Source organism: Stigmatopora nigra, chromosome 22 (genome assembly GCF_051989575.1).
Source record: "Stigmatopora nigra isolate UIUO_SnigA chromosome 22, RoL_Snig_1.1, whole genome shotgun sequence".
In the NCBI taxonomy this organism is placed as follows: Eukaryota; Metazoa; Chordata; class Actinopteri; order Syngnathiformes; family Syngnathidae; genus Stigmatopora; species Stigmatopora nigra.
Genome location: NC_135529.1, coordinates 2,723,346 through 2,747,539, shown reverse-complemented (window position 1 = coordinate 2,747,539; position 24,194 = coordinate 2,723,346). Strand labels below are relative to the sequence as shown.

The 24,194-nt window shown below is 39.3% G+C and overlaps 1 protein-coding gene across 1 annotated transcript in view; it reads right to left on the bottom strand.

Annotated features, from left to right (window-relative positions):
- Positions 1–21,565, bottom strand: part of LOC144215965 (ephrin-A5b-like) — a 69,241-nt gene extending 47,676 nt beyond the window's left edge. Inside the window, exon 1 of the mRNA XM_077745198.1 lies at positions 20,728–21,565. Coding sequence (XP_077601324.1) covers positions 20,728–20,852 — 125 coding nt within the window. The 5' untranslated portion in view covers positions 20,853–21,565. The remainder of the gene's footprint in view (positions 1–20,727) is intronic.
- Between the last annotated feature and the right edge of the window lie 2,629 nt (positions 21,566–24,194).

Here is a 24,194-nt window from a genome sequence, read left to right as displayed (position 1 = left end):
TGTGTCAGTAGACTTAACAATGGCTTAAGTGCTCCAAGCCAGAAAAGGAAGGGGATCATTTTTACCAGTTAGCTCATTTTATTTCAAACTCTAACAGAGTGAGTCAGAGAGCCCCAGGATACAGCAATGTGCCTCATGACTTTTCAACAAAAAAATAAATAAAAGTAGCTAAAAACCAAGACACATTGCATCGTCACAAAAGCTGGGGTGAAGAAAATGGATTTGGGACTTACATTTGTATATAGCGCTTTTCTACCTTCAAGGCACCCAAAGCATCAGCATGCTGCATTAGGTTCCCTTTTCTTCGGCTTTTTGGAAGAATTACACCAAAATATTTCATTTGAGACCTAGTGCTTTGTCATTCACTGATATTATTTTCAATTATTGATTTTGATGATAATGTTTGTCTTTTACCATACATTTTATATATTATTCAATTACATTACAGTAATTAGGGAAGTGGGAATTTATAACGTATGCAAGCTTCTGCTGTCCCGAAGAAGCTCTGCTTTCTGTGGATTTACCCTACTTCACATACGTTTTTGACTTACTATTCTCTATTTATTGCCAACAAAAACTAACTATGAGACTCGATGAAGTATAAATCAAATGGGAAATATGTTTGCCTAGTTGGTTTCTAGTGTAGATTCCAGCTTTTGTTTGTAAATTTAAACTGTTCTGTACGTTTTGCCATCTACTTGCATGCTTTTCTTGCATAATTTGCTGGGTTTCACCATTTCTAACCATAGTTTGCTAAGCCACGGCCTCAGTTAAATATTATAAAGGAGAGAGACCGGGATCTTGTTATTTCTTCTCAACTATCTGACCTCCATTGAGAATCTGGAACCAGTCATAAAGCAAAAGGTCAAGAGAGAGAGAGGAGAGTCATGGGTTGCCAACCCTGCAAAACCACACCCACCCACAAGGACCATCCAACCTCAGTGCCTGGGCAAAATAACAACCAGGAGATGGATGAAAGAGAGGATGACCGCCCCCCTCGATCCGCATCCTGCCTTCTCCATCACCCACCCGCAGGAAAATTTAATAAAGTTCACATACCATAAGCCACACAGAACAGAGAGAAGGGACCACATGAAAGAAATAGATGGCGAGATTGAGTGGGGAGACGTGTTGGGCAGGTGGTGATGACTGACCCTCTCCTATGGAGTCATTTTAGACCTTCAGAAGCGATACTTGAAGGTGAACCTCAGAGGTGAAAACAACCAATATCAACAATGCAACTCACACTAGTACACAAAAACACAAATATTAACATCTGAACTTGGTACAAATTCACACACTAACAGTGCATGATGAAAAGAGGTGGTTTATGAGCAAGGGGGAAGCAAAATGGGACATGTTGGCATAACAATGTCCTCAGACAGATAGATACACACCACACCATTAATCAACAATATGTTCTCTTTCAGAGTTGATTACACCCAGCAGGAGGGTGGAGAGGAGCGTATGAGGGGTTGGGGGGTTGAGACAATATTAAACAATAGGCCTTAACATTACCATCTGACACTTGTGTGGGACCAGTTGATAAGTTGGGGTGGAAGTGAGGAAAAGGGATTAGGGGGTACCAAAAAAAGTTTTGCTATAGTTTGTGTTAAAATGTTGTGTGCAAACAGGTTGCGTGTTAAGTGTTCACTGACAGATGGTGTCTAATCTAAGGAGCCCCCGACCCAACAGTTCCTGTCTTATTTCTTCCATATCCTTAAAGCACAGCAGGAGCCAAGAACCCACTCAATAAGCACAAATGAACTTCCTTCTTCTAAAACAACAACATGTCCTCTGGTCTGACCTTCCATCAGCACATCAGACCACTCCAAGTAACACAGTCATGTATTTTGGTTAGTGGCAATCTTGACTAATGACCACCAATAGCTGTATTACTTTAAAGTAATGATTCACAATTCAGTGCCCTCATGTATCGTAGTTTATAATGCATACATTGATTTGAAATGGCTATTTGTGAGCACAACTCACAACATGTATTCTAATATCACGCAAGTCTGACCAGGGCTTGACTCACACGTCAAGTCTACTAAGAGAATACACGCTTTGTTTGCATTTTGTTGAAAGGTATAAAAAAAAAAACATGTTTTATTTATGATTTTTTAGAAAAGCCACCAACCAAATCACATGCAATTCAAACAAAAATTCAACATGATTTTATTTTCTTAAAAGCAATCTCAACAATACACAGAGACTTTCATTTGCACATAAGTGGCTATCTGAATTGCATATATCCTTTCTGTTTGTATTTCGGATATCTTATAGCACTACTGTCTCCAAACAACAAGCTGAAAACAGTATGCGTGACATATTATTTATGTGAGAGGCAGTGAGAAATTAGATAGGTGGGTGGAGGTGTTTTTACAGCCAAGCCTCAAGTAGTTAAATCACTCCTATCCAGACTTAATTAAGTTGCTTTTGGTGACTTTTCTTAGGAAGTCAAATTAGTGAAATGCATTTTGTCATGAAATTGCTGCCATATCCAATCCGTCACCCAATGAGAAGTAGTTTCTCCCTTCTAAGGTCAAATTAGCCTGAATGAGGTGAACACCGAACAAAAAAAAACTTTTGAACACCACCATGTTGACAATGTCCCCACTGATACATTATAACAGCGATCTCTCGCTATTTTAAAGAGCATGCAGGTCGTGCCCTCTGAGAAACTATGAAACTAACTAGAGTAAAACATTCAATGTACCTATTGAAATCTTGGCGAGTTCACAAATAGCACAACTCTATAGAATCTCATCATATCATTTTCTGAACCGCTTTATCCTCATTAGGGTCGAGCGGGGCACTGAAGCCTATCCCAGCTGACTCTGGCCCAGAGGCGAGGGACACCCTGGCATCTGATCTCAACACACAGGCCATTAGTCATTACAGAAAACACAAGGAAATAGTGGACCCAGCATGGGAGAACAACAATGCCCCTGACAGCCCCCCATTCTGCTTCACACGAAGAATCAATGGAGTCAGGCAGGCCAGTCTAAAACGGTATGGCATAGAACAGGGGTGGCCAACCCGCGGCTCGCGAGCCGCATGCGGCTCTTTGCCCGGTTTCATGCGGCTCTTACGTCCATATCAAAGTTTGTATTTGTGTTTTATTTTTTTTTGCGTGTGCGCTTCGCTTGAGTTCAATACGGTATTTTCGTCCAATGCGCATGTGCTCGGGATGAAAATACCTCAAAGTTTCCCAGTAGGAGCAAGGTCATTTGAGTAAACGTTTTAACAGAGTGGGAGAGCTCCCGTGAACCAGAAGCGACAATGAACGGCGTCGCGCACACAAAAAGTATCCCAAAGATCGAGCGTCGGCTGAAAAAGCCACACCCCCTGCGAGGCAGACCAAGGCGAGAGTGCTCAGCCGGGAGCAGCCAATAGGAGAGCGAGGTGTACACCTCGCTCTCCTATTGGCTGCTCCCGGCTGAGCACTCTCGCCTTGGTCTGCCTCGCATGAACATTGTGTGTGCACTGTCTCACACAGACAAACTCTCAGTTCAACCAAGTCCACAAACAAAAATATAATAATTTACAATAGCGTTTTTCTTTTTCTATGCATGTTACTTAGTGGGACTTCTGTCATAAAATCAGCGCCTATTTTTGCGCAACATTCGCTCCTTGTGAGCTGTCATTTATTATGAATGGCTTTTAACTAGCGAAAAGCCATTCATAATAAATGACAGCTCACAAGGAGCGAATGTTGCGCAAAAATAGGCGCTGATTTTATGACAGAAGTCCCACTAAGTAACATGCATAGAAAAAGAAAAACGCTATTGTAAATTATTATATTTTTGTTTGTGGACTTGGTTGAACTGAGAGTTTGTCTGTGTGAGACAGTGCACACACAATGTTCATTGTTGATAATGACTGGCCTGTGCTGTTAGTACTGTAGGAGTCAATTTATGTCATTACTATGCTGGTGTGTGACATTTACAATAAATCTGTGTGATGTGGCTCTTTGCGGTAACACAGTAAAAAATGTGGCTCTTTGCGGTAACACGGTAAAAAATGTGGCTCTTGGTCTCTGACTGGTTGGCCACCCCTGGCATAGAAGGAGAACAGGTGTTCAGGTTGATGACACCACAGCTGCTGACCGATACGGATTTTCATTTTTCTACCATGCACAAAGGTTCCTGGTGGTGTCTGTTGTGGACATCAATGACAGAGTTTAGCAAATCAAATTTCAACTCAAATCTGCATTATCAGCTGACAAGTCATGAGAATTGAACAATGTATTTACAAAAAATCTAAATCTGACATTCTTGAGAGAGCAAGATTCTCATACGCACCACTGACTGATACTTATTGCAAACGAGAACATTCCCGAGCCTCATTACAAGCCATCTCAAGGATGAAGAGGCAAAGAGGGGATAGTGGGCCACTGTAAATGCATTTTCAATCTCTTAACTTTCTCACCTTACTGCATTACATCTTTGCCGTGATGAGAGCGAGCTCATGTGGACACGTAAACTGATTAAATTCACAAAAGGTGACGGACGAGGTTAGACTCGATATATATATTTATATTTATATGGGTTTTTTAGCATGGGGAAAAAAACTCTGGGAAAAAATTCAAAGGTTGAAAGAATGATTGCAAGCTATTTTATGACTCAAGATCATACCGTAGAACATTTTTCCACAGCAACTGATCAGAGAGCAGCGAGTAATGTCTATTATCCTAATATTGGTATGTTGTCCTACCCCATATTTACGTATAGCTGACTGCAACTGTGGAACTATTGGGTACACTTGTATTTTATCCCAGCATACATGCAGATACTTTATTGATCGTTACTGTGAGAACTCAGCATTGGTGGAGGGGTATTAAATAAAGCAAAATGGTGCTGGGTGGCCAAGAAAATCCATTCCCTGTAGAAAAGAAGAAAAAAAAAAAAGAGTAGACAGAAAGGGAGGAATAAAACAGAGGTGTGTTGCCATCTTGTAAATGGTATATCTTTTTTTCTCTCTGCAGCTTCCTGCTAAGCGCACAGACCTCATCTTTTGTTACTGCATGCGCTCGTCAGCACATTCTGCCTATTGGTCTACAGAACCTTCACCTTGGTTTCTGTTGTCAATATTTGTACCAGTGTTGAGGTTGATGGAAAAAAAACTCTTGTATGAAACCTGGTTTGCCACAGAGTGTCCGCAAAAAAGTCTGCATAAACCATCCACAGCATTGCATGCCAAGAATCTTCCAGAGAGATTTCTTTATGGAGTTTAACACATGACCTAGCCTACATTGCCGGCGTATGCCAGACATCGATCGCGTATGCACTGGCTGCCGGTCTCCTCCTCTTCCTCACTCTAACCCAAAGCCCATTAACAGCACAAGACCAGGCAAGCGTGAAAGAAGGGCTTGCTGCCGATAGACACGTAATGCAACACGAAATGTAGAAAGGGATCCCCCTCAGACCCGCCGCATGTTAAGCACACAGACATCTCAGCCTTTCAGACTAGCCTGCAGTGTGGTTAAACTGCCGGCATTCCATGCACAGCCAGAGGCAGCTGTTCTCAAGAGAGACGGCATGGCTGGGCTGGATGGAAAGAATCTTTCCTGGTGTGAGAAGATGACCTTTTCATCTACTTATATTTTCAAAATAGCACATGCATCTCACGGCAGAGTGCAAATGATGGACATCGGGTGTATTCAGTAAAACCCACACTTACGGCGCTTTAAAGGCACAATTCGTCTGTGCAATATGGAACATCCTTTGCATCACAAAAAAAAAAAAAAAAAATTAAATCTTTAAGTCTAGGGGTAGGTTTGTATAACCTTTACATCGGCGGTGCACGCTGATCTCCTGGTATTCTAAAACATGCACCCCTGACCTTCCAATTAAAGCTCAGTATGGAGCAGAAACAACGCACTAAATCTTCCCTTGGCTACAAGTTTGGACACTGGTATAAAACAGGCTGCAATAAAATCATTACGACATGGTAAAACACTGGGAAAAAAAATCCCAATTAAAGAGGCCAAACAATGCGAGTAAACAAAGCCAGAAGGAGAGAAATTATTTGAAATCCAGATATGTATTTGCATAAAAGTTACAATTCTGTGCAATCAAATGGGAAGGGCATTTAAAAAAAAAAGATTTTCTCAGTGTTTAAAGGATAGGAAGAAACAAAAATAATTCCAAACTCATTCACTGCCACTGAAGCAGAGAGAAAACCAGTCAATTAGATAAGATTTTTTTTTTTTTAAATGTGGATGTTCAATTTTACACTAAATTACTATTCCAAGTTTTGTGATGGCATTCATTTAACGCTGCCGACATTTTAAAAATTCGTTTTAAATAACACTTGTTCAGATAATTGCATTAGGGGGAAAAAAAGTAGATTGTCCTCAATCATCCATCAGCTGGTGGTGGTTAAACTAATTGGCATCTGCAGGCTTCTGCAATGGCATTTCTTGATTAAACTCACGACTGCTAATTGCACTAAATTAGCCTTAAATGTGAGGGTTCATTACAGAAGAGAACCCACATTTTTGTTACTCATTGCTTGTCTATCTTAATGGGTGGCTGGTATGTAACTTCGTTTTAATATGGGCATTAAAAAGCAAAGCAATTAAATGCAGTCGGCATTTCTGTACATTGTAGTTAGTTGCACAGTAATGAGCTCTTACGTCGCATTAAATTTGGGACATAGTACTTGGAATGAGCAGAGCTTTGGTCAGCATGCAAAAGATCGTGTCACCTCATCAGGGTCATCACTCTGGGATTGACATTAAAAAACTTTGGTATTGTAGGTCCACATGCAGGTTAAAGAAGGCACCCCTTCTGCTATAGTGGAAGAATCCCCTTGATTGACTTTCTCGTGAGACACAATCCACATCTATCGGCACTGACAGTGTACCGAGAATGGCATGCAAAATTAGGCCGTATACAAATTTACATAGCAGCTCAACTGAGCATAGCCGTGTACTCCAAACAGCGGATGACCAAATTTGTATTTCACAAGAGGCTGCCTACATTGTTTCCAAGCAGTAATGCTGACTTGGGTGCTGGGAATAGGGGACCCCGTTAATTGAAATAATTTCAAAAACATAATTATCCTCCATTTACCATTAGAAAGCAAAACATGATAAGGTTTTTGCAAGGGTGTTGTCTCTCAATAAACTTAATAAAGGCTTGAATGTACATCCTAAAAAAGCTAAATACATATATTCAAGAGGCCGGCAGGGAAAACAACTCAATGCCGCATTTAGCCCGCAGGAAGAGTACAATAGCCCAGATCAATGGTGAGCTTGTAAAATACTGCAAATTTGAAAGGAAAAAGGAGAGTTTAATTAGAAATGAATGGTCAAATCTGAGATTAATAGGGCCTCTATCACTTATCGATCCACATTTTATACTTCTAAATGTGGGTAATTGGAAGGAGTTTGGTGCAATCTTCTGTCTACATCTTTATAGAGCAGCTCTGGTAGGTGTATAGGCCTTAAGTGCGCTCGTAAATTTGTTTTTATGACTTGGTGAGACATTGCTGTTAATGTTTCCACTCGCCGCCTTCACAGCCATGTTGGAGCAACTCCAGTGAAATACACTTAGAGCAATATATAGAAATATATATGAAATACGACTATATATAAGTACCATTGAAAAAAATATTTGACTCCTTTTCATATTCTTATTTTCCATAGTTTAGCCACATTATTGTCTACATTGTCAAACAAATGTAAATAATTGCCTAAGATAGTTAGGCTTGCACATAACTTTCCAAATGGTGGTTTATGTATTTAACTACTATTCAGAACCATCCAAAGCTGCCTTGCCCTTTGTGAAACAGTAATTGCCCCCACCTCTTAACCTAGTATGGGTTGGGCCACCCTCAACAGTCCACTTAAATTATCCTGTGATCCACCCTTACTTGGCTGCACCAAGTGGAAAGCTCTGCTCTGCCTTTCAAAGCAGAGATGAAAGCAATCAATCCAAGGCAAAAGCTTGATTCTTCTCCTTCTGGATTTCTTGGTAAAAAGCAGTTCCCCCTGGTTTGTCAAATCTCAAAGTCTTCCAAGTCGTGGAGAGGCATAAAACGCCCGGCCCATTACACTTGCAACATCTCTGCAGTGGTTGCCTGTCGGATTGTTTTGTTTTCTCAAATGCTTTGTTATGTTACTACTATATATAAAACACACATTTTCATTTTTCTATATAAACATTCTTCTGGTCAGTCAGAATTATAAACTATTGTGAATGTGGACTAACACTCAAACCCTTTCTAAACCCTTAATAAATTACTTTAACAGTGATTATCAAATTAGGGAAAAAATTTGTTGTGAAATCAGGACATGCTCATAAAAGGACCAAAACATGATACTCCTGGTCTTTGTCTGGGGAGATTATAATGCACACTCCCTGTATTATCCTACCCATGTACTTCAACAGTTCTGTAAGAGATGGGAAGCATTCATGGTCTTGTTCTACTTCCCTGTGACCAGCGCCATCCGATCCTTGCATCAAAGCAGGCCACTTTGCCTAACATGATCCTCGCCTGTTGTGTGTTGGTTTGGTTTCGTGAAGCGGATTAGACAGTTCCCACCAACTGTCTGATGTGGCCTTGTCTCAGGTTTCGCTTTGCACTACCGGTGCTGTGCCGTTATTAGAAGCCAAAAGGCTTTGTTACGGAACACAAAAGGCAGAGCTCAGTGGCAGTTAGTCGGGCTTTGTTGAGGGTCAGAGAGGTGTTAAATAGACTACACCTGGGGCCATGTTAACAGCTTCACCTGAGATGTTCATTGAAGGAGGAGCATTTTGACTAACTTGCAGTTGGTTTAAAATACAGAGAATATCTACAAATGCATAGTAAAGGTTGGCCATTGCATTTAAAAGAAGGGAGCGAAACGGACCGCATTCTAGGCCGGCTCAGCGTCAGGCCTTGTTACTCTGAATTCTATCTCCCTCCCACCTCTTTCATCCCCATCTTATCCCCTTATATCCCTGTCGCTGTGCCCCCCTTTTCCTGTCTGGCAGCTCTACAAATGCTAAAGTCCCGCAAAGGCCGACACAGGCTCGGTGTAAAAGGTCCTATAGAGGCCCACCTCCACCAGTACCCCTCCCTCTTCCTTTCTTTTGCTGCCTGACTACACTTTCGCTTCGCATTACTTCTGCTTTTCTAACTTTTCCACTCCTGAGCACTATCAATTATGCACTAAAATAACAGAGGGGCCCGGCTCGGGGGCAGGACATAAAGGCCGATTATGAGTGTGAATAATTCAGCTGCCTACGTGCCATGTTCCTCCTACTAGTGATACAGGAACGATGGCTTCACCACACAAATGTATATCAAACCGGCCTTGATTTTAATATACGGAATATCTCCCTTGCTCTCCTTCTTAAAGGGATTGAAAGATGAGTCTTGTAACAATAACTTCATTCCTTATGCTATTGCAGACCTGCTGACGGATTCCATCTAGTTTGTTTATAAAGGGCCCAATAAAACTCAGTTTGAAGTTCTCATCTAACTCTACTATCAATTCAGACTGCCGTAATGCTCAAAACAAGTTAACCTGGACTTCATTCTTCACATATAGCATGCAAAGATTTGCAAATGCTCAGAAACAAACACCACAAACACGAATGAACATTTCATCAGACTGCAAATATCCCCTTTATAATCCAGAACAACAAATAGGATGCATCTCTTCTCCCATGGGCTAAAAACAACAACAACAACAACATCAACCCTGCACCTCATTAAGAATATTGTGACTGAAACATCTTAAAATTGTCAGTATTTTCAAACAAGTACAGGGGGCAGAAAGCTGGTTTGCATTCTTCGGAGTAAAGGTAGGCCAGAAAACATTGTAGGATGAAGGTCAATAAATATTTTTTTATTTTAGTTGAAAGATGAAAAGTATTTGCATGTAGAAGAAGTGGGATAAAAGGAAGCCAATTCATTAAAAATAAATTTTCTTTTTATCTTGAACAAGAAATATCTGCTAACAGTAAAAATATATTCATATTTCAAATAAATGCATATTTACATCTCATTCATTTTATTTTATACATTTACTCAAAGAAAAATATTATAAACTAACTGAGAAAGAAAGGTTCAGTTATTGTTGACTTAAATTGCTGTTGCCTGTTTTATACATATAATTTAACTCCACCAAATGCATTAAAATACACTCAATATTCTCAATTCTGCCGCCATTTCTTTATCCACATCTGTCAAGCGGCTTTGCTTGGAGTAATTGGATAAGACCAAAGATTATTTAGGAAAGAAATATTCGGGGCGGGTTGCAAAAATGGGTACGTAACAGAAGGTAGTCAGCACGTGAGTTAAGTAACAACACACAGCCACAACACTGAGGCTTTGCAGTGGCCATGCTGGGTCAACTCAGCAGGACCACCATAGCCACTGGCAAGGACAGTCCTGTTAGGGGGCTGATAATCCTTGAGACAGGAGTGAGGGCAATATGGCCTGTGTAGCAAAAAAAGCATGTGGAAACCAAATGGCCTATATTTGGCAGAATCGTGAAGGGATCTGTATAGGTTTTTGGAGGAGCGAGTAGACGGGATTAGAATACAAGGAGCAAGATAAATCTCTTTTTTTTTTTAAATGCCAGACCCAAGATCATAACCATATGAAATTCTCATATTGTTAGAGAATGTTTTTATTAACCCTTTTCTCAGTAACAATTTTAGATTGAACTAGCCTGAAAGAACAATGATAAAAAAGTAAATTGTATAGATTAAATGAAATCACAGTTGCTGTGTCCTCTCACAAAGTGTTTTTTTCACTTTCTGTAATGAAGGAATAATTTGTCTCTTGCTGTTGAAGCTGTTGTTTATTTGAAAATCAATGAGTTGACGAATACAGACATTTATTTCTCCATTTATTTTACTGAGAAATGTACCAATTAAAGAGCGGTTTTGGTTAAAGAAAAACAACAGTACAAGAGCAAGATTAAAAACAATAGACTTTTTTTTGAGTGTGATACACACCCAATGACGTGAACATAGGTAACACTCCTCACATCTGCTTATCTGGAGAGCTTAAGGCCACTTTAGGGAGACACCTTAAGTCTCACTTATCTCATTAGACCCTAAAAACTGATTAATATGAATGCTGGCAGGAGAAAGCTTGAAACATCCTGAAGAAAGAAGAGAAAGAGGAAAAGAGAAGGACAGGGAATATTTTGGGGAAGGTTTTAAGTGGATGTCTCAGGACAATGAGCTGATGGCTTTTTAAGCCTCTCAGTGGCTGTGGGTTAATACCCTGGGCTGCAGTCATGGGATAGGGCACAGTTCAAAGCCTTGTGCACTCTCCAGCTTGATGCTCACTGAGTCACAGCCCAAAAATAAACAAGCAGGAAACATAAAAGACTTTTATTTTATTTTAAACGTATTATTGAAGAAATAAAGTAATAAATAAAGTAAGAAATAAATGTACCTTCTGAAGCAGACTAGTATGTGTGTGAGGATGTGACTGTGTTTTTGCGTGTGCGAGTGCATGGCTCTATGTGTTCGGAAAGTTGATTTGTGTTCGTCGGGTTGTCATATTTAGTTATACGGGGATGATTTTAAGACCATTCTAAGCACGGCTCATATGAGAGAAGAGGATGGAAATGAGATTCCTCACACATCCCACGGATCAGTCGTTTCCCTCTTGAGAAGGAAAAAAATGACTGTACTTCAAAAGAAAATCCACTGAACATAAACAATGAATGATCAACACAGTAGATTCTCACAACTTTACGAATGATGAACTCTATATATGACGTCCTAAAGGCCGCAGCCAGTGTCAGATTGGGTGGAACAAAAATACTATTACTAATACTATGAGTGGTATATGTACATAGTGCTTATCACATCAGCTTTACCCAATTCCACAGTATGTTTTTTTTACACTTCCTATCAGCCATCTTTCAAACCGATCCCATAAGCGTATACCAATTTCCCACGAAAATTCGACAAGAGACTAATAAAGCTAGAACAAAATGTAATAAAGGTGCAGTCAAAAGACAAGATAGTAAGACATTCCCAAAGAGACACACACCGTTTGAATTACAACCATGCATAATTACCCACATTATTCATCACAATGACTGTAACAAGTCTGTTTATGACCTTCACTCGCAGAGACTCTTTTGAGGACAAAAACAGTTCATCTATTGTGCCGGTCTGTCTCGTGAGATTATTTAAATATATAGTGTTTTGGCCCTAAGCCATCTAGTGTTAAGGTGGTACATTACACAAGCAGTTACATTTGTGTTTTAGAGGCAAACACAAGGACACAACGCAGTGTGTCACAGTGGCTGCAAACCAAGATTCACCTATAGTACCGCAGCACTGCTACTCATTCTTCCCCAGTAAAACATAAGGCATGTGTGAAGGAAACAAAGCTAGGTGACTGAACCTGAGGAGGCTTAATCCTGTCTCCGCAGAAAATAACCCGAGGGTCACTAACCACAAAGAAGACATCTCCAATGCGTGAGGAACCCAAGTCTCCTCCCCTGAGGGACAACCACAAACTCTTCCAACCTCTGCCACCACGAGAGAGGCAGCCAGAGACATGCATCTTTTAAATCTGGCCAAGGACAGACAAGGATGGAAGCAGAGTGAGGATGGATACGGCTGGTTGCAAATGAGGGAAGCTGCCACCTCTCTCCCATCTCTTTTCTGTTCAAGCTGGCCTTCTCACCCCCAGCTACTACAAGCGTCTCTCCCTCATGTCTTGAATTGACTTTACCCATGTCCTCCCATCTTGTTTTTCCTCATTCAAAAAGAAGCTACAACTCCAGCTTTCAGATTCTCCTAACTGTTCACTCCATTCTTCCCCTCTTCCCTGCCTTCACTCCCCTTTTCTGCCTCTATTTAAAGTGCATGCATTACTTTCAGCCCATGTAAAGTGGACGGGGAGAACAGAACAATGGCTGCCTTTCAGCAGAACGGCTCAGCTTTGGTGATGGAAGTGGTGGGGGCTGCTTGTAGTTTTTGCTACTCAACCAGGCAATTGCAGCAAGATTATTTTTGGGCAAGTACGAATGAAGTTGGTTGAACTATTTTTACTAGTTTGATGGGCATGCATTTTCAAATACTTAAAATATTGAATATACATTGTAAAAATGTAAAACTGGAATACAGAGACTATATTGATTATTTATTGATTGTTCTAGCCTTCAGTGTTGACCCAGTCGATAGATACCTACGATAGGCTAAGCACCGCTGCAAACCTTGTGAAGATAAGTGGTAAATAAATTAATAAATAGATGAAGTAATGAATGAAAAATTGTATTGTCTGGCACCACAATAGAAAAAAAGTTGCTTTTATGCAACATTTTTGCAAGACCACATTTTAATCAATTTTTTTCGACCTAATTTTGACTCATTTCTTTTATAGTTCACAAGGCAAAGAGAAAATGTGTATGACAAGATATAAAACATTTGCTCTTTGTAACTGGAAGAAAAAAGAAAATAAAACGGGAAGAAGATTGCGTTCCCTTTCTAAATGGACCACATTAAAGAATGGCGTCTGACTGTTTCCCAGCCAGTCATGATGCATAGGCGCACGAATCATTTACAACCTGGCAGAAACCCATCAATTAGGACTTTATTCACAAGCTGGAGATGTGTTCCCTTCTGGGATCTATTCTCCACACCGTGGCCCAGCTAGAAAAACATCCAGTCACTACTCCCCCCGCAGATCCCCGACTTAAATAAGGAAAATGGTGCAGAAAGGTCCGAATGCAGGCAACCATGACGGGAATTATCTGTGGAAAATAAGTCTGGTCTTAAAAAAAATGTCAATCTCAGTAGCTGTCCTCACATTTTCCAGCTGGATAGTGACAGAAAGTAAAAAAAAAAAGGGGGGGGGGGTACCATTAGCCATTTTGGCCTTTTACAAGGAGCGGTTGTGCTTCTTTTAAAGTCGGACGATAAATGAATTTAACAAGGACAAATCACCCATAACAGAAAGTGCTGGTTAAAATCTGCAAATGGATTTAAAACTATCTACGTAAAGCAGAACGGGTTAAGAGAAGAAGTCCTACAGAGGCTCCCTCAGCAGCACCACACTCTGGTCAAGGATGATAGCTCAACCAAGCATTACTGCAGGAACAGCTGCTTCGGGCCACCATCTTATGAGACAGAGGACAACAACAAGAATGCATGAATGGTGTTTCAGATTTTAATCATTCCTATCGCTTTTGGCAACTGTCAATTAGCCTAAATTAAGACGGAAAAACCTTCCTGTGCATCCAAGAGTATTTGGCTAATATTGAGTGGGCCCTTCAAAAGCATTTTAGAGTGAAAACAATGGTTGACGTTTATTTGCTTAAAGCAGCAAATCACGTTAAGGAAACAGTAATAGCACAGCACTTTGTACATCGTTGATGTTTTATGGATAACTTGTGTCAGACACGGATGTAAAAGCGGAAAAATAAACTAAAATAAGTGACTAGTGTCCAAAGAAAATTGTCGGGGCGAAATCTTTCTTTGTCGTGACATGCGGCTGCTGCATGAGCCAGTTAATTCTTAGCAATGCTTCCAAGTTCTTTCCAAAACGGTTCAATGCAAGACAGATTACTCCTCTGATAGTAGCATTTCAGCACTTTGTCTGACCTCGAAGCGATTACTGTGGAAACAAAAAACCGGGGCATTAAGATCTGGGCCCGAGTCAAATGAGGAGGGAACGTGAAAGTGAAATAAGCCTGCATCGTATAAATGCAGTGTTCTCGTTACCTCTGCGTCCTGCGTCTGATACGCACAGCTTTTCTTCCAGACGCACAATTTCAAGTAATGTGCTTTTTTCGGACGCAAAGAAATTTTTATCAAAAAAAAAACCAAAACACATATATCCGATAGCAAACCAATTTATTCTACATAATCTTTGCGAAATAATTCTCGCGAGACTAGCAGACACTAGCAGACGAAGGAGAGAAAGCGATAGCAAGAGTTTCGTAATAGTGTAAGAAAGATAAAAAATGTTTCAGAAAAAGCAAAACAGTCTGGATAGTTATTTCGCAGTTAAAAATACAACTAGTAAGAAAAGAACTGCAGAAGATTCGATCGATGATCATGAAGCAAAACGGGGGAAGCAAGGAAAAATACGCACATTTCAAAAGACTTTTGGCTGCAAAGAGAGGAGGATCTACGAGCTGAAAGACTAGTACAATGATAAATAAACCCTAACCCTAAACCATATAATAAATAAATTAAATCTGAATGTTTATATATCGTTGTTTATGTTTTATTTGCATCCGTAGTATGTTGGGACTCGTGACAAGTTTCCTGGGACGCACAGTTTTCAGACAAGCGAATCCCTGGGACTCGCAGTGTGCCAATTGTAAAATTATCACTGTAAATGGCGTCCATATTTTTGGAGTTTAAAATGACAACCCAACCGAGTGAAAAGGGCTCATAAAACAAGAATATTTAGACATGTTCAGAAGACATTAAACACACTTGCACCATCTACTGAAGAACTACGCACGAGGTCTGCCTGTACAAACAAAACTACAATGACAGTAAAATATCTCTTTAAAAGTATATCTGCTGTATGTCTTTATCGATATTTATTGAGGAACTTTGATGAATGTATGAATCCATGTTTTCATATTGCAAAAATATGGGGTGAGAATGCTGGAGCTCTTTTTAGATCTACACATCGATGTAAAGATCTAATGCGGAAATTCTCAATTTCATTACATGTCATTTTTAACTACCTCAATATCAATATAAATGAAATATATTTTTTAATTGCTGTTATTTTCCAAAAACCTCTTAAAAGTTACTTTGGAACATTTCAATGTCAGGCAGATATGTTTTTCCTTGGTCAAATGCCCCTCCAAAAATGATAACAAAAATATTATTATACAAAAGCTTAATTTTTGTTGTAAAATTGTAAGCTGTCTTTCTTTTTTCTACGTTTCGGCATTCCTCACCGGCAATAGTATTTCAGTGTGCACTGGAGCAACTCTCCAAGGGTCACGGCCAAAAAGTCCTAGCTCTTCTCTGCCGCCACGCGCCAAAAGAGCAGCTGCTATGCCAAGCACATTGACCGCTGCCTGCTGCCCTCATTTTCTTGTTTAAAAGGAAAACTATCTAATCTAAATGGAAAGTGCCTTTACAGGTCTGTTGAGAAAACACAATGTGACATCCAAACCTTGACCAAACCAAGAAAAAAAGACTTTCTCATTTAAATCATCCTTCCTCACAAACATTGTTTCTGTTTTTGTGCCTCCTGCCTTCGCACTGTGTCATCTCCACTTTCGGAGTTCACAGCTCTCACCAAAACCGGTCATTGTTGGTCCCGCAGGCTAAAGAAGACAACCAAGCAGGGGGTCATTAACGAGAACTAATTAGTCCTTAGACCAAGGAAAAGAGTCCAGTACAGTAATGGATCAACATATTACTAAATATAGTAAAAAACATACTCATTCATGTAATTAAACCTAGAGGCTACTTGATTTTTAAAACAATAGTATTACTCTATAATAATAATATTCTATCCATTTCCATGGGGTCCTCCCAAGCAACATGGACAGGTACATTCCACATCAGTCTACAACCAGAAACTCAATAGAGAGAGTTGGCATGCGTCTATGTCTAGGAAACAAGCCCCCGCTATTTCTGAAGCACGCAAATTCCCAGCAGTTTAACAATTTTAGATTCTGCTGGTGTTGTTTTGTTAATTTGTTCACTTTTTATGGAAAATGGCTCTTTACGTACAATGCAAATTTTAAAGGGAGAAAGACAAATAAAGAGACCGAGAGAGAGGAAGAGAGCAAGAGCAAGACAGAAGGAAATTTGATACGATGGAAAAAATTTAGGCGTTTGCTAGTTTTTTAAGCAGTGCGTGGAGCAAATTGGTAGTGGTCTCTTACGGGCATGCTATTATTATTTTTTTAATTCATTTTATTGAGTCCTGACAGTTTAAATTCTTAAATTCTATATTGGAAAATTATTGTTCAATAAATCACTATTCAGTATTAAGAATAGTGATGAAATTGTGTTTTCTAAGTAAACTAACAACAGCATTAGATTAACATTACTGTACATTTTTGGCCATGAATAAAACAAAATAGTGTGGGGATATGACAGTTAAGATGATAGAATGGCAGCATTTTGACTCAATTACTTCTAAAAGTGATCTTTCTACAATTCTGAACATCAAATTCTAAGCAACCATTTCATTATTATGCCGGCTTTAGTCCACCCAATACTGAAACCAACCAAAAAATTATAAAATAGTTTCATTATTTGGTATAGTATAGTTAGATACATAGCATATAAAAAAATACATTTTATCTATCTAAAGCACCGGGTAAATTCTTATTCGGTTGCCTTTTTTTTCCTAACTATTCAGCAAAACTCAGGGGAGATTCACAATTCCATTACATTATCCCCACCTTTTACATTACGCCTGGTACATAGAAATGTGTATATTAATCTTGACAAATATATGTATAGAAACATGTAATGTACACTTCATACTTTTCCAGTCTGTACTTATTATGCAGCACGAATCACGTTTCCAGACTCTATGCTAATATAAAAAGTGAGCAGCAAAATACAAATGGAAACTTAAAAATCACCATGCGTAATGGCCAAAAATCACACTGACAAGGAGAGTCACAAACTTCCCACGTCCTCTCGACTGACCTACTGAAGTCATGTTGACCTCTGAGAAATTTCTAATTGTGTTCATTCATGTTCCAGCACCGGACAAGGAGATGCAGACAGGGAGAGAGAAACGACAAGCGAGGAAGGCTTAGAGGGACATGTCGGAATAGAAAGGGCACTAGTCTGCCTCTCATTAGAATAAATACTCACAAGGAAAGGCAGCCGTCTGAATTGCAGAGGGCAGACACTGCCCGAGAGAAATGTCCCTTTATTTGTAAGACGTTTCAAGCTGAATGAACCCTGTGAGGACACGCATTAAGACTTTTCCAAACACTTCTCTATTGGCCAGAATACTAAATGAAGGAAATCCAAATACAGATCAAGAAGTGAATTAACAATAATGTGATGTTAATAAAGTCGTTTACAAATGATTGGTCCTAATGTGTAATTCTGAGATGAAAAATAGTCAACCAAAGTACCAGGTAATATGCTAAATCTGGATTCCCAAATCCACGCAGCAATGAAAAAATATGAGAAATTTAAACCGGCACACTTTTCAAAAAAATGTCAACATAAAAGAAATATGGCTCCCAAATTGTGTAACCAAGACTCTCCATTCAAATTTTAATTGCAACCACCACGCTGTTAAAATTCTCAGAGGCCACTTTTTCTTTCTTGGCGTTACATGACCGTTCAAAAAATATATATCAACTTGTTATGTTTTTTTTTTTGTATTTATTTCTTACAAAATATTCAGCTGTTTTCTTTGTTTGTTTGTTTGATTGTCGCCACTTCATTGTTTTGGAACACTGTCAAAACACAGTCAAACCTTTGTGTGATTAGCCACAGTGTTGATCATCTTAATATGTTTTTTTATAAAAGTAGTGTTTACATTCCTGTGTTTAATAAGTTGACATTTTTAAACTTACAATTTAACTTTGAGTTAATTGTGAACACAGTGAGTAAATAAAATCACTTTGTGGACAATGTGGCTTTCTCTCTAGGAAGAAAGTTGGAACACAATACGACATACGAGGACGCGGTATATCCAACTCAGGCATAATAAATCAGAAACCAAACACATTTGGGGTGATTAATTCCCTTAAACTAGTGATTTTCCAGCCACGAGAATATGTGGCTTTGTCAGATGGAAAAACGAGTGGCGACTAAACAACTTCATCTCCTAGAGTCAGCCTGAAATAATGTGTGCTTTACACTTTTTAAGTCACCTGCTGGATCAATTAGGTTGCCTTGCTTCATTAGATTGAACTCCCAGTCAGACGGGATCACTTTTCCATGCGCCGAGCTGCCACCGTAAATGATCGGAAGGGCTTTGAGAACAAAAAGCAGGGGCAGCTTTCACAAATTACACGCAAAGTGACCGGTTAGATGTTTGTGAGAGGACTTATCACCATAAAACTTTTGCTTTGGGATCAATTCATATTATACGGTGGGGCGGGGAGTAAAAAATTATTATAAAAAAAGTGAGAGAACTGGCAAATATGGAGTGAGCCATATAAGTAGCCAATTAAAATCTTATTTACATAAAATAAAATAAATATATATCAATTAAAAAGGTTCATTTCCTTCCTTGAAGCAAGACGCTGGCTTTATAAGACCAAATGTACTTTCTGAAGAAAGAAAAACATGAACCTAGTCTGGTTGGTGCAAACGGCTCGTATTCCTTTCCTCTTGATGTTAGCAACTTTTACTTCAAATTGGTCTTATGAGCTGAAAGTGGGAAAACCTGTCCGAACATCTGGAAAACATCAAGTTAACAGAGCGTCCAGTCGAGTCAAAACTTTCTCGCGGAAGAAACGGGAGAAAACAAAATACGGTCCCTTGAAAAAGGTCTATCAAAAGCAGGAATGAAGGTCAAAATTACAGTGAGAAGAAAAATTAAATAAATAACACCAAGTCAGCTTTAAAGACCACAATCCGTCGTCATGCTTGAGCAATATCATTGACAATACATCTACAAACGGCATTGGACTTTTAAAAACTTGACCACTAAACTGCACCAAGAAATGACCCTCATCTCTCCAAACTTCAAGAGCAATAATATAGGAAATCACATGACAAATATCACATAATATGAATTATGTCGGGTAAGTTATTGATTTTTTCCCTCCAAAACAAATAATATAATATCATATTCCTTTAAAGACAACAGAGGTGTGTGAAAAAAGGTTTCAATTTAAAATGTCGGAGACAAAACTAATCAGTAGAACTGCAGAAAAGGACTGACTAATAGAGTATTTGCAATAGTGCTGGCTCGATAGAAAAAGTTTGTTTCTACAGAACTTTTGCTTCTATCCTCTGACCGGCCGTCAGTGTTTTAGAAAATCTGTCATCTATTTTGTAGATTTGTGAAAAACATTTTCATTCTTCAGTCAATACTGAATTGCATACAGTTGGATTCATGCCAACGGTAAACCACTATTTATTTGTGTGTCAAAAATAGGGAAAATGTTTTTTTAAAAAAAACAAATATTTGAAAAACAAAAGTCAAGAAAAAAGTTCAGAAAGTGTGCGTTTTCTGGTCTGAATGTGAATATGGTTTGTGTTTAAGCACAAGAAATTGATTGCTGATTTTATTTATTCTTCTCCCCCAAATAAAGAAAATTTTAGAACGACTTCCCAATTGAATTAAGCCAATTGTGCTTCTTTTTTTTAAAATGAGTGAAAATTTCCACTGGTTCGGAGAGAAATTAAACAAAATAAAACAATAGTTAATTAAACAATTGCTTATTTTCAGACATATTACTCTTCTTTTCTCAGAATATGGCTCTTTTAAGGAGAATCACATAATTTTGCCCCGAAATAAAGCGAACACTCGGATACAATTGGATATACATAATATATAATATATTTTTTAAATGTAGAAATTAGATTTTTCGTCATATTATAAGGTTCATAACGGAGACGCGCACGCCCTGTATCCCGATCTAGCTCTGCTCGAGTGACTTTAAACGTCAAAGGTCCAAGAATGTTGACACCTGGATGTCACGGGCTTCCACAACAAACGCACGCCGCAGAAAAGAGCTATTTTCCCGAAGCGGACCTGCTCGCCAGAGCGCTGGGCGAAGCGGAGCGCGGTTCCTCCCCCCGGTTGTCGCGACTGGTCTAGGCGGCGACTTACTTGGCATTGGTCCGGTTCCAGAAGACGGCGTAGCGGTCGGCCACCACTTTGGAACTGGGCTCCTGGCTAAAAACACACATCCACATCAGCAGGCAGACGGCGAGGATCATTTCCACTTGCAGCATCACTACGGCAAAAGTTGGCCACGTATTCCTCGGCAGGTGAGGGGCTCTGATTCAAGACCCTCGCTCGAAACGGGCACTCAGGTTGGATCGGTCCAATGTGGCGTATTGTCCCTCGGAGTCGGGGATATATGTCCCCCCTCCCTTTCTCGGGTTGAATCTTCAGGGGTGCGTCAACAAGGTGAATGACGAGGAGCGCACCCTTGGGTGCTTTGGGGACGAGTCAGTCACACACACAAACACGTGTACACACATACACACACGGGGGAGAGATAGACACTTCAGAAATCCATGTAGTCCAAACAACTTTTGACACTTCGCAGTCGGCAATGACAGGAAGCTTGCAGACTAGATCAATCAATCCAATTGACAAGAGAGAGAGAGAGAGATCCCCCCCAAAAAAGCGCTGGATATCTCCTCAGGTCTGTTTCGGGGTCCAATTTGAGGAGATCGAATCAAGAGGAGACACTTGTTCAAGTGCGCATCCCGCCGTGTCGTCTTAATATGGAAGCCATGTTGCGCAAAGGCGTGGGAAAGCTAGACAATATGTCCCAGGCGCGTGGCTTTTCTTCGTATGTCCGTGTGTGTGTTGGGGGTGTGCGTGTGTGGATGTATTGGGAGTATCGATGTGTGTGTGAGGGCAGCCTCGGGAGAGTGCGAGTAGCGTCCAGCAGCTTCAGATGCCGACTGAGCGAGTGGCGAGGCTTTGCTGTGCCTCCATTGGCTAGCGGTGATTAAGTCCAGCCCACCAACCAAAACGTCCCCTTTTTCTCCTGTAAGATTATCAAAACCTAAACACAGTACTAATTTAATTACATAAAAGTGCAGGTTGTTCCTCATCAATGTTGTACTGGGATTTTTTTTATATACAACTCATGAGTTATACTAATAGTTAATCAATGAAATATAATGGGTACATAAATTAAGCAAGTGGATTTTCTTTTAATTCATATTTTCTTTTTTTGTTATTATTATTATTTTTCACACTGATCAGTGGCCTTTGTTCATTTATATGAAATATATATGAGTCATTGAGAGCTCCAGGACAGCAGTGGTACTCAACACTGACGCAGCTGCACGCAATATGCAATTAGAGCACACTGCGAGTCTGTTGGGGATGATCTGATTTCAGCAAATTAATCTGGAAAGGATTATTTTAAAGAGGAAAAATACATCATTTTTTTTATCTGCCAGTCACACATAATATGTGGCTATCAGAAGAATTAAATTCACCTCCATTAGAGGGCAGAAGGTGCTATAAAAATGTGTATGCACCTGTTGCCTTTCACAAAACAAAAGAAACCATGATTCCTTGACAAATTAGTTTTGTGTTCAATTAAACATGGCTAAATTATACACAAAGTCGATTTGGAATTAAATTGTGTTTAGATTTGCATTATTTTATTATTTGTTTTTATTTGGATTTCATGTGATTTGTGTCAATCTCCTACCTATCCAGTCTGTTTTCTATGTCTCCCTCCACCAACAAACCTGAATCAAATAATCAGGATTGGTAGGAAGCTTCTGGAATGCTTGCTGATGAGTGATCATCTGATTCAGGTGCAGTAGAGGAGGGAGATTTGGAAAAAAAGACAGGATAGGGGCTCTCAAGGACCAGACTTGGCCACCTCTGTTATAGATAGATCCTATGGCTCAATAAAGATCAAAAAAACACACGATTACTGCATGGATTTATTAACAGTACCCTCTTACTGTGTACATGATCCCCAGCCAGCACCCCTATGTCGAGCCTCTACCGCTGCAAGCCAGAGTGGAAAAAAAAGAAGGGGGATTTTGTGCCTGAAGCAGCAGAAGTATTTAAATTGTGTCCAAAAATTGATGTACTGTAGGCCACTTGCTGTGATGATTTTTTATGGGAGAAGTAGAAAGGCAAAAGCAATGTCTATGCATTTATTTATATATTATCAAAAATTATGCAAAATGTATTAATACAATTTAAATTCCTTATTCCAAAGAAGACAATAACTGGAAATTAACTTTTCTTGTAGCCATACTTAAGAAAAGCCATCCATTTATATAAAGCTTATTTTGTTTGGTGATATGCACAAATTTATTATAGATGCAAACTTTCAAAGAGTAAAAGCTGGCCTCATAAAAAATGTAGAGTTGTTAATTTTTCTTGTGCAGTTGGTTCAAAAAAGCAACCCACTGCAACCTCAGTATAAAAGCATGATTTGCAACTGCTGTAGAATAGTTTTGAGTCAATTCCAGTGTTTCTGTTTTGTTAAACAAATCATATTTGTAGTAAAATGCCAGATACAGCACACAAAATGGATATTATTAGATTACGTTAAATGTAGCAGAGTGAGGTCATTGTAATATTTTCCTTTCCTTATTGAGTTAGACGAGAGGAAAAGAAATGCAGTCCTTTCCTAAAACACTGGAAACTACAACCACCTAGTAAACCTATTTATAAATTAATACCTCCCTGACAGTGTCAATCAAAACCAAGCTTTGCAATCTGCATACGTTTTGACGAGGCTCTTATATTGGCTCTAATTAGCTTGATTTTTATATCTTTTGTACTGTCAGTGTGTTGTAGGTATTTTTTTCAAATCAGGGGTTTATTTTCTGCTATCAAACATTCCTCGTGTAAGTGTGAAAAATTTAGATTCATACAAGAACTTGTAAATTGCCTGAATTGCTTAAATTAAAGCAACTAATGCATTTAATGTACTTTTTAACTGCACATTAAAATAACTGCATGCAACCATATTGTAGATTATGTCTCTGTAACTGCGTATTGTGAATGTGTGTGTTTGTGTGACCGTTTGGGGAGGGTTTTGGGGGTCAGGCACTGCTCCAGCACTAAGACGCCCCGTAGTGGCAACCAGCTGGGATCGCTGACTCAGCTGGGACCAAATCCAAGTTAGAGTCTGCATCTGTCATCGACTTAAATCAAGACCAGCGCTCCCTAGCAGAATGTATTAAACTTCACAAAAATAGCAAAAGTGAGATATGTAAGTAGTACTGGTACTGCCGTATTTTTCAAATGGTCTGGCTTAAAAAAAGCTTCTTTGAAAATTTGCACTTTAAGTTCCAGTAAAATAAATAAATAAAGGAAATAACATTTACAAAAATACACATAAATATATACATACCACTATATTTTGAAGTTGAAATTCTCCAGAGTCCTTTGCGACATAACAAGCAAACGAATGGCAAGCAGACAACAGCTAAAGACAGACTCCACAAATTTAAATATTTTTAACTTTTGAGAAGGAAACCAAACAGCGTTTGTGTAACATAAAATACCCGAATAACAAGAAATCTGATCAAACAGTTACATTTTCCTCATGATTTCTTATTTAAACCCACTCGCTC